At 36.3% G+C, this 12,569-nt stretch overlaps 1 protein-coding gene across 2 annotated transcripts in view; it reads right to left on the bottom strand.

Moving 5' to 3' along the window:
- ca16b (carbonic anhydrase XVI b) overlaps positions 1-10,601 on the bottom strand; it is an 89,672-nt gene extending 79,071 nt beyond the window's left edge. Inside the window, exon 1 of one of the 2 annotated variants that reach the window (XM_053498697.1) lies at positions 10,147-10,601. In XM_053498697.1, the coding sequence (XP_053354672.1) occupies positions 10,147-10,231 (85 nt within the window). In that variant the 5' untranslated portion in view covers positions 10,232-10,601. The remainder of the gene's footprint in view (positions 1-10,146) is intronic. The other variant, XM_053498698.1, reaches the window with a different exon arrangement.
- Positions 10,602-12,569: the final 1,968 nt, after the last annotated feature.

Raw genomic sequence — 12,569 nt, 5'->3', positions numbered from 1 at the left:
AAAATTAATTATATGTTACAAGGCTTCTGGAACAAGCAAACATATCTCCTTTTTAAAGGCGAGGACATAATCCTGCACGATACCATTAAATGACTTTTCAAGAAGATCTCACGCTGTGTAATTGCAAGAGAGCAAAGTCAGGTCATAGCTAGCATTAGGCACTGCTTGGTAACATAAATAATAACATACATAAATTGACAAATAAGTCTTCATTTACACTATGACATTAGCAACTGCGAGGCAATTATAGCTTTGGTAAAACCCCTTGCTGTGATGAAATACATTTTAGGTTCTTACATTATGTCAGATAAAATAGAATTCATTTATTTTTTTTCTCCAGACGTTTTTGCTCAGACTGATTGGGTGCACAGCAGGGCAACAGCGAGTGAATGAAATAACACATCAGTTCCAAAGCTTTAATTACAGCACTAAACTTTGGCCCCTAAAACAAACACAATTTTCTCTGATTACCAGCTTGCAGCTTTACCTGTTAAAAGAAGCTGACACTGAAATTCAGTCAACAAAGTTACCATGTTGAAATACAGTTTTGAGGTTTATTTGATAAATCTTATAATAATTGCTACATACCCAATAAATAAAATAAATAATGTGTAATAAATGTAAAACAGAAAAAGAAAAAAAACTAACAAACCCTTCAGAAAAAAACGAAGGCTTTGAATTGCAAATAAAACAATACTACCTAGACACAATTTTTTTTTTCAAAAATACCAAATTAGCTGATTGCATAAATCAAATATGCTTAAATTATTCATCATTAGTCATGACTCATTATGACTGCTAACATAAAAAAAACTCTGAGACAGTTTCATCATTGAGAAATGTCACTAATAGATCAGTTAGTATTCCCCACTGAAGCATCGGATGTAAGTAATACACACTGAGCAGACACAGCATTAACACCACCAGCAGGTGAACTAAACAACATGGATCATCAACTAGACATCAGTACATTGGATCAGGATAATGGGTACCCAAGACCAAAGACTAAAGAGAACCCACAGAAAAGCCAACACAGCACAAATCACAGAAACCCAGTACACCACCACAGGACCCGCTATGCAAAAAGCTCAAGGCTGCCAACCCAACCTCTGAACTCCCCCAGGTATCAACCTGATCAACAAACAAGTCCGATCCACAGAGGTCCCACCTCGCAACTCACAGCACCCAAAGGATCCGCTGCCAACATCCTGGTGCCAGACACCACAGCCCACCCCCCAAGACCCTACAGAGTCACATCCAGAGGGGCCAGATTTGACCCAGTGGCCCAATGTTTTAATTATTATGGTGTATATAATTGCAAAATAGAATTTTATGGTATGCAGTGTTATCCAGGACCTGAACAAGCTGAATTTCTTTGTGTGCAAAGTTATGTGTAGTTATTATCAACAAAAATATAGCCTGCAAACGGTATAATCTACATATAGTATAATGGATCAAAACAACTGTTTTTATGTAAACAAACACATTAAATAAGCAAATAAATTAAAAGACCAAATCTTAAGTAAACAAAATAAATAAATAAATCAAGTATTAACATATCTAAATGAAGAAGGTCAGAATCAGTCTTTAAATAGAGTATTTATAGGATTAAGATAACACTTAAACTTAAAAGAATGAACTCTTAATAGATCCAGACTTACATTCTTTTTCTATTAGATACTGAATTAGTTCACAATAATAACTGACTACTAGTCATAGTAACTCACTACTTAAAGATACATGTCTAAACCCAAAACGGAGTCTTTAACTAGTTAAATCTCACTTAAAAGATTTTGCATAGACTGTTTGTTCCTTTGACCTGTAGACAGAGCACTGTATTATTCACTTCCCAGTAATAACTCTATCTTAGGCATCCAAATTAATAGAGTGCAGCAGCATGAGACCATGCATGTGCAACCTAATTAATAAAAGCAAATTAGTAGGCATTTTAGGATGCACTGCTTTAACTAGCAATATTTTTATGTTTTCCTAAGACAGAATAATAAGTTTGACCAATTAATAAAATTCAGAGTGTACTGTAGTCTCAATTACATTTTATTTTTTAAAGTAATTGTGCATATTTAACCTCTTTTTCCCTATTATTATTATTTTTTTTTTACAAATAAATCTAAGAACTACCTGGCAGGTCCAAATTTACATTTCTTTTATTCATGAGAACATTAACTATTGTTATTGAAAAATATAAGTACTAGAGTTTACAATCAAAAACTTTATTTGCCTAGGCTTTTAGGAATTAATTCTTTTGGGAGTAGCTGAACAATTTTATTTAACAAATAACTGTTTTACAAATAAATGTACATGAACATAATGATAAACACTCACGCTACTATTCATTCCTTTTTTTATATTTATCCTGTGTGGGGTCACACAGGAAACTCCGGGAATGAGACAAGGTACACCTAGTTTGGGGTGACAACCAATCACAAGCACAAGCGCGCACACACAAACACACACGCACAAGCACAGACTCACACAACCAGTCATACACTACAGGAAATTTGGAAACATCAATCAGGCTACAAAGCATGTCTTTGGACTGCGGGAGGAAACGAGTATCAAGAGGGAACCAACAAAGCACTGGGAGAACATGCAAACTACATTATCACAAACCAGAGGTGAGATTCAAAGTTTAGAGGTGTGAGGCAAACGTGCTAACTGCTGAGCTCCTCATCCTCCTCATGGTAGTGTTAATAAACATAATATTACCCCTAATCAATTATTATTATTATTGTTATTATTATTATTATTATTATTATTATTATTATTATTTTCTCAATCTCTGATTTATTATATAGCTGTGAAATATATTATTTAGTGCTGCTTACACTACAGCATCAGAAACGCTACAATCCTCTATAAAGAGCAAAGTGCTTAAAGGGAAAAAAAATTAAAAAGCGTAGTGACATGTGTAAAAGTCACACCCATCAAGAGATATGAAATATGGATCTGGATCACTGCATTCCATTAAGTTTAATGCTTCCTTTGTATTGATTTTCACTCTCCGCTTTCAATTAAACGATTTATGGGTTCTTTTTATGCAGGTCAGGGTACTGAAGATAGACAGATTAGAAAAAGAGAGGGAGAAAGAATTCTTTTCTGATTTCATTACATAGACGACCATTCAATCACTGAGCAGAGGAGTGCTCATTAGAGGAGAATGAGTGCTGCTGGGGTGACTGAAGGGCAAGGTAAAGCATTAAAAAACCTAGCATCTTTTGACAAGTGGCCCTTGATGGATTCGGTTGTCAAACTGGAGCTTCCAGCAGAGCTTTTTACCTATTTGACAAACTATTTGACAAAAGGGCCAAGAGTCAATTTCTACAGGGTACTGTGATCTCTGACTTGCCTTGAGCACACACACACACACACACACACACACACACACACACACACACGCACACACACACACACACACACACACACCATTTTTACCATTTATATGTATCATATGGGTGCACTTTGTAGGTAAACAATTACTAAATGTAGCCCATCTGTTACTGTACACAATATGTCAGACCTTAGAAAAAAGGGACCAACACTATAATTTGAATTCTGTGGGAAATAGCAAGAAAATCATTAAAAAAAAGAACTAAAATGCCTTTCAGAATCTCACAATCCCACAGACTCCAAAGGAAATTAGGGATATATATATACTCACCTAAAGGATGGGAACACCTGTTCAATTTCTTATTAATGCAATTATCTAATCAACCAATCACATGGCAGTTGCTTCAATGCATTTAGGGGTGTGGTCCTGGTCAAGACAATCTCCTGAATTCCAAACTCAATGTCATAATGGGAAAGATAGGTGATTTAAGTAATTTTGAGCGTGGCATGGTTGTTGGTGCCAGACGGGCCGGTCTGAGTGTTTCACAATCTGCTCAGTTACTGGGATTTTCATGCACAACCATTTCTAGGGTTCACAAAGAATGGTGTGAAAAGGGAAAAACATCCAGTATGCGGCAGTCCTATGGGCGAAAATGCCTTGTTAATGCTGGATGTCAGGGGAGAATGGGCTGACTGATTCAAGCTGATAAAAGACTGAAATAACCACTCGTTACAACAGAGTTATGCAGCAAAGCATTTGTGAAGCCACAACACGCACAACCTTGAGGCGGATGGGCTACAACAGCAGAAGACCCCACCGGGTACCACTCATCTCCACTACAAATAGGAAAAAGAGGCTACAATTTGCACGAGCTCACCAAAATTGGACAATTGAAGACTGGAAAAATGTTGCCTGGTCTGATGAGTCTCGATTCTGTTGAGACATTCAAATGGTAGAGTCAGAATTTGGCGTAAACAGAATGAGAACATGGATCCATCATGCCTTGTTGCCACTGTGCAGGATGGTGGTGGTGTAATGGTGTGGGGGATGTTTTCTTGGCACACTTTAGGCCCCCTAGTGCCAATTGGGCATCATTTAAATGCCACGGGCTACCTGAGCATTGTTTCTGACCATGTCCATCCCTTTATGACCACCATGTACCCATCCTCTGATGGCTACTTCCAGCAGGATAATGCACCATGTCACAAAGCTCGAATCATTTCAAATTGGTTTCTTGAACATGACAATGAGTTCACTGTACTAAAATGGCCCCCACAGTCACCAGATCTCAATCCAATAGAGCATCTTTGAGCAGCTTCGTGCCCTGGATGTGCATCCCACAAATCTCCATCAACTGCAAGATGCTATCCTATCAATATGGGCCAACATTTCTAAAGAATGCTTTCAGCACCTTGTTGAATCAATGCCACGTAGAATTAAGGCAGTTCTGAAGGCGAAAGGGGGTCAAACACCGTATTAGTATGATGTTCCTAATAATCCTTTAGGTAAGTGTATATATATATATATATGCAAAAAATATTTCAGAAAGCTGACCTCCGACTGACTGTTATTGGCCTCTGACTGACTGTTATTGTTGATGTAATTATCTAATTCCATATGTGATATTTCATAGGTTTGAAATCCCCAGTATGGTTGTAGAATGTAGAAAATGAATCACTAAACAAACCAAAAAAAATTGCAAGTGATCCCAAACTTTTGGGCGCTAGTGTAAACAGTGTAAGTATTAATAAAAGGTCTACTCCATTTGCAGGATCGTGGACACCCAAAGCTCAATTATGCCTGTCGGGAGCAAAGGCCAGCCTGTTTGCTCTGATCCCACAAAAAAGCCAATCTACAGTAGCAGAAATCTCTGATAAAGGTCAATACTGGCCACGACAGAAAGGCATGTGAGCACCCAGTGCGCCACAACCTGCCACGCACAGGGACCAGCAGGCAAACAGCCCACAGCCGTCGACCCAGCCTCCAAACTGCAGATCAAGCTGATTCAATCAAGCACCTGTGGGATGTGCTGTACCAGTCTGATCCACAGAGGATGCTTGAATTTAAACTTTTAAAAGTGTCATTTGAACTTTTGTCCAGGCTCTATTGTATATTTTGGCATAAAGATATCCTCTGTCTGTGGTATTCAAACTTACTGCTGATTAAAACAATAGAAAGAAACTTTACCCACTGAAATTCACTACCATTATGTATTAAATCTTAAGTACAGTTTATTTAGTAGTAGATATAAAGTAGTGGATTAAATTACATTCCAATTTGCCTCTTTAACTAGTCTCACAAAACTGGACTCTAATATGACGAATGCAAAACTCATTTCTAATACAGAATCGTTCTCATTACCAGAACATATCAATCAAGGATGTGCACTGGTAAACCATTTTTAAGTCCAGTGAAATATAATTAACATAACTGTGTAAGTCTGGGCATATTACATTAGGGTTTTATGCAGAGATCCTAATAATAAATATCTAACAAAACAACAAATTTGAAAGAAAAGATGCATAATAAAAATATTTTTTGTCTCCATAAGAAACTATCCTTATGTGTGATTAAAAAGACCAATCTTTATAATATATTAATAAAATAAATAAATAAATAAAAAAGAATCTAGGCTACTACATCTAGGCTAATAATTCGCTATAATCTCCTAAACTGAGAGCAAAATTCAGTAACCTGGCAAACCCAATTAAAGTGCTCTCTAAACCATATGCACTCCAAATCCTATGAAGACGCTACATAAAAAAATGAGGGACAACATCCGAACATTGAAAGTGATCATATCATTCCAAGTCGGTTTTGTCAATCCATATTTAATATTTCATTAACATATAATTTTATCATTATAAGATTACTTAGAGAACACACATCACACAGCATACTCTGATAATGGCATGCTTAACTCTACTTCCAACTTCATCTACGCTTTTTTGAAAAGTTCAGTAATGTAATGTATTTATCCTTATCACCCAAGTTATCACCAAAAACACAATATAACAGCATTAAAAAATTAAATAAATGAACTAGGGCTGCACCATTTGAAAAAAAAATCACTTTGCGATTATTTTTACACATTGCAATTTAAACTGTGACATTTAATTAATAAATTTAAATATATTGTACATTAAATGAGATGTAATTATTAAATGTTTTATATTCCAACTTATTTAACTACTGTAGGCTAACACAAAATATCCCATTTAGAGGTATAATATAATTATATAATTTTGAGTGGATAAATAAATTATATTTATAAAAGTATATAAAAAATAAACGAAACTGCGTTAATTGTTGACTATGTGTATATTGCCTGGCATAAATTGCTGAATTTTGCAATTTATTGTACTGCGATGTTGATTTTTTTATGTGATCAACTGTGCAGCATGAAAATAAACTGAACATATCAAGTGATCATAATCTTACTGATACGAATCATGCATTTTGGTTACATCCTTAACTTTCACGTACACTAGCTGCACTAATTTTATAGCTGTTGATGCTCATAAGAAAATAAGTTTGACCATTCTATCACCCACACACTAATTGTATATAGATTAGTTTATAAGAACACATACTGTATATGGTTTATATTTATGTAATTTGTATGCCTAGGTAAACAGTACATCAACAAAAACGTAATATTGAATACTGTTCAGTCTGCACATTTATCTACTGTACTACTCACATGCCGCACTGTATTTATTTTTTCCCTTTTTTCATTTATTTTATTTTATTACGTGTATTTGTCTGTTCAGCTGTAAGTTTAGATTTGGTTAACCCATTTTTCTCTTTGTCCCTTTTCTTTCCTTTTTGATTGTGATACAAATGTATTTAGATAATAAAAAATGTGGACTATAAGAAGATATAAATAGAAATATATTAAATAAAATTATTTAACATGATTGGAACAATTATAATATGATAGATCATTATGAGGGTGAATCTGATAAATCATTAACTCAACTTTACAGTATGTCCTGTTTTTGTTTTTTCTTTTTTACCATATCTACTTGTGCATAGCCATTTGCTGCAAACATTTTATGTAATTTTGCATTTATACAGTAGACATATATGTGCAACTTATAAATAGGTTTTCTCAACCTAATGTTAATTTAATCTTTTTTCCTTTACTTTTCTTCCCTTCTCTTTTTTTCTCCCATTTCTTAAGAGTCCATCAAAATGTAATTTTTTTATTGCTACCACATGAACACCACAGGAATACAGCAGCAAAAATATCATTTAGCGGTGAAGCGGTCTCAACAGAGCCATTTTGAAGATATTGAAGGTGAGCTGTACTGTATTCTCTAACTCTGTGGCTAATAATGTGGCTGATCTGTAAACCAACAAGTAATGTTGCTGACAGCCCAAATAACACTGATCAACTGTGGTCTTATAATGGTCCCTTTTCATAGATAAAAATATAAAGAAATAGTGTATTAAAATGTTTAGATCAACAATGAAATACACAGCTACAGTTGGCAGATTATTATTTTTAAGTGTATGTAAAAAAAAAAAAAACTAAATATATTTGATTCATTCAACTGAATTAGAGGCTCATTGCCTTTTCCCACATAAGGTAATTTCAAGTTTGATATTAGTAAAATGTTGTGAGTTTGGCTTCATCATTTTAGGTAATTGACATTTGTTATACTACAGTTCAAATAAGAAACAGTACATACATTAAGATATTTGCAAGTGCTAAGATATGATTCTTGCATTGAACCCGAAAAAAGGTTAATGGATCCAAGTGATTCTATCTCTATTGGAAACACACCTTCACAACGTCACATTAACAAATAGCCAAATACACACGGGAAACATTTGAGAACACAAACGGAAATCCAACTCAAACAGAATCACGTAATAGGAAGTCCCAGCCCTTCCGCAACCAAATAATTCTTCTTTTTGTGTTCCTTTGAAGAAACAATGGTGAGTGGCTGAGGTCATGCAATTGCCCATTGTGTTTTTTTGTACATAGGAGCCACCCCTGGACAATATCCTTAAAACAGCCTAAATAGACCTAAACCTCTACATAAACTATGCTACAGTATTTCTTCCAGCAGCTCACTCTATAGCCATTGCTGGCCAGCAGAAACCTCCACTTATACTCTTATGATATAATTATAGCCCAAACTCATTCTCCACATAATGTCATCAGTATTTACAAGTAAGCTTGCAGTTAACAGACCACGATTATATATGTTAAAAAGCCTAATAATTTATCAGTTATTCATTTTGTCAAACTCAGATCTGTCATGATCTATCACATTTTAGAAATGATAATGCAAGGGTGGCATGTAGTGAAGCAAGGCACACGTCCTAACAAATGTGGTTGCAGTTAATTCCCTATTGTTCTGTTCATCTTTCATTTTTTAAAGCTTATTAACCATTTATTTATCATCCAAATGTATTTATTTTTTATCATTGTTAGATAACCGAGTTTGTGCTTCTACCATGGCAAACATTCCTTCAATTCTGAGGTCACGGCTTTGTTTCTCCAACTGCATGTTCAATAATACAGTACAGAGTATCTAAAGATTTGACCTGGAAAGGAAAAAACTGATGCAAATTGATTATCAATAGGCAGGTGAATAAGCCAAGTGAAACCTGGTGCATCCTTAAATGACAAGACCTTTTAGCCACAGCATTTATCAGCACTATAATAAATCCATCAAGGCCTAATACAGAAAGCAGAGTCTAACAGCAACACGACTACTTTCAGGTACCTTAATATAACCTGATTTGGAAAGCACTGGGGTTGAAACAAAACATCATCCATCTAAGCTGGTGAAAATAATCCTTTTGAAGGGCAAAATGGGGAATAGTGAGAGTGTTTTTTTTTCCTTAGCTCTTGTTTCCCAGGATTGTTGTGATATGAAATTCACAGCAAACATGTTATAAAATCGCCAATAATATACCTTCTTGGGTGTGATTATATACCTATACCTTTTATGGACATACGGCATCCATATTCTGTATAGATTTCTGTACATGATATGACTATAAACCAATAACAGCCAAAAATAATGTAAAGGAAACCTTGTAAGAGCTTTAAAGGAAACCGTAAACATGACAGGACTCTATACAGAGTTGAAAATGGCATGTTTATCATTAGATTGATGTTACAATTATTTTGTTATTTTGTAGGCTACATCTAGTGCAAACAGATCTTATTTCAAGAGGCAAATAAATCGAACAATAAGTGCTCCTGATGGGAGATCTCAGACATCAATAAAGACTACAGCAGAGTTATATGTATCGTGGGCACTTACTGGCTCCTGACCAAAAATTCTCAATATTACATCACCTGCAAGACTCTTAAAAGATTAAATCTATATATATTGAATATTAATAAAAAAAAAAAAGAAAGAAAAAGTTATAGCCCTGAATAAAATCACAACCCTAAATTAACATACAGTATAGAGTGTTCAGGTAAGGCAGGCTTGACACGAATAATAAATTAACACTCAAAATGTATTGTCCCCTGTAGGTTTTTCAGGGTTCCGGCTGCCTTTAATTTACCTCCAGGGACAAAAGCCTTGCCCATGTCTACTTTTTGCTTGATGTTTAGTATGACAATTATTATACGGAGAAGATATTAAATGGAATCTGTTTTTGCGGATGAACTGTCAATTTCTCCAGCATCATTTCTTCATATTTATTTATTTATTTGTTTTAGGATAGGAGTACATGTTCAACCCAAGTTCTGCAACTTTTTTTTCGAACTTGTCACGATCAAATGACATGAAGTATGACATCATGTGTGTATGTCCACTTACCGGGATGCGAGCTGATGGACTGAATGAGGAGCACAGACAGACCCCAACACAAGAGTCCGGAGCGGCGCGGGTTTCTCACACTCATGTCACTCTGACCAAGAGGCCGAACAGCGAACGAAACTGAGAGTCAGTTCTGAAGAAACGCCGTGTATTCACTTCTAATTTACTGTCTGCACAAAAGCGCAGTTTAGGGTTGCAAACAGGAAGCAAGTAGTAAGGTTACATGACATATCGCGCATCCCGCGATCGAAACGCACACTTCACATTTTCCGAGATTAATCCCGTCGGTGCGCACTTTCTCTCGCTCCTCTCTCTCCGGTTTCTCCTCCGCAGAGCTCGCGCTCACTTCAGCGTTCTGCGCGCTCGCGCTGCTTCAGGCAGGAAGTTGGGAACTCGAGCGCACCAGCAGGAGGAATCTGTGTCTGTCTTTTCTTTTTCTTTTTTTCCCCCCCAACATCAGCGAGGCGGGAAGGCAATCCAGAGTCCTCCCCCTCCGGATCCTAGCGCCCTAGGCTGCGCCCTGATGTCTGACTCAGAGCTGGTGTGGAGGAATCAAAAAAGCCGGCTTTGGCGTAGCGTCCATTCACAACACGGAAGGAAATCGTGCACGCTGGGGTGCGTCAGATCTTATTTGTAGCCGTGAAGGAAACTTCACCATTATCTACCTATTTCAAGCTGTTCTTTTTTTTTTTTTTAAAGTCCAAAAACAGATTCTAAAAACGCTACACAGTAAATGTGTTTAATTTAGGACGCCCTATTATATCAGACTACTCAACTGAGTCAACCAAATCCATGAGGAAGTCTTAATTATGTGGGACATTTCTCCCAGAGGCGTGGACAAAAATATCGAAAAAACACGCTTTGTGCATCTGTGTTAAAACTTTTTAGTTATTTTTTTAAATAAATAAATAATCATTGATGAAATGTGTTGTAGTTTTGCTATTAACTATTCCTTCTATAATAATTATTCCTATTCAGCCAGGTTCCCTTTATCTTAAACCGCAGATGCCGGCGCTGTCCAAGGTGCTGAAACCGTGCCAAGGCTTTGGCTTACAGAAGGCCTGCCCTCCCCCCAATAGTGCTACAGCATGTAGACTTCAGTTTTTCTTGTTTCTGTAAGACAGAAGCACTTGTCACTACAGTTTGTAGATGTTAAAATAAATTACACATAATTGTGCAGATCCAAAATCAAATCCAGAAATGCATTGAAGAACAAGATACAAATGTTTTAAAATCACAAATTTCAAATGTGACCTGGCAATCAAAATATGGGAAAAAAATGGAAAGGATCTCCGCGTATTAATCATCCTCATGACATAGAAATGTGTCCTTATTGCATGAACTGATAAACTGATTCATCACTACGATCTTTTCTCAATGTCGTGTATTCAATAGCCTCTTCCCAGTATCAAATAAAAGCCATCATGAAGATTAAAAAAGAGAAAAAAAACAAGAAAGGCTTTTTTATCCTTCATCTTTTATCAGTTTGTTAAACTATGTGAGGGGTAACTCAAACCAGCACAGTGACCCAACTCTACACAGAAATACTGTAACTCTGCACACTTGTGCATAAAAAAAAAATCCACTTCCCATTGCTCGGGCCAGTTTTGTGAACACTTTCAGTATCTACCTGCCCTGTCACAACTGTGAAGCCAATACTTTATCGTTAATTATCAGCTCCAGGCTGTCTCTCTGCAGCAGGTAGGGTTTTGTGTTTCGTGAGTCATCTACAGTGAGCTCCACAGACAGCTCATACAAAGGATAGGCAGTGGGGATGCTGAACAGCAGGAGAGTTTGGGAAAGAACCCAGCTGGACTTTAATTTGAAGAATCTGATTAAATTCAGTATTTAATTACCCTTTTCTCGGAGGAGCTGTTGGGGACTGTCACAGTGTTCTGAGTGTGTAGACTGTGAGCCATCTGCCTGCATTTCTGGAACTCTATCTCTAGTGACCCCAGCAAAGCAAAGCACACACACACACACACACACACACACACACACACACACACACACACACACACAAACACACACGCAAACACAGAGCCAAATAAATGATTTATTAAGATTTCTGTCAGTATTCAGGTAGTTTCACTAAAAGTCAAGGCTGCATCACAGAGAGAAGTGTAACAATCTCCAGTGCATACCAATTTTTATTATTCTTTAAAACTCACAATAAAACCTTAATTAGTTGTTTAAACAGTCCTCCAAAATGTTTTGTCATGAGACATGCATCTGAGTCAACAGTAATTAATATTGACAATATGCACAAACACAATCTTACTATTCCTCGCTACTCTCCATCCCCACTACCCCATGCCTCTATATTTAGCAGTACTTTATATTTTTAATACATTTTCCAGTGATTTGACAGCTTGTGCATAATACATGGTGAAGTATATCAATAATGTATTACTTATTCAGTT

This window comes from Clarias gariepinus, chromosome 6, assembly GCF_024256425.1.
Source record: "Clarias gariepinus isolate MV-2021 ecotype Netherlands chromosome 6, CGAR_prim_01v2, whole genome shotgun sequence".
NCBI lineage: Eukaryota > Metazoa > Chordata > Actinopteri > Siluriformes > Clariidae > Clarias > Clarias gariepinus.
The sequence above is the reverse complement of the archived record's forward strand: the minus strand, read 5'-3'. Positions and strand labels throughout refer to the sequence as shown.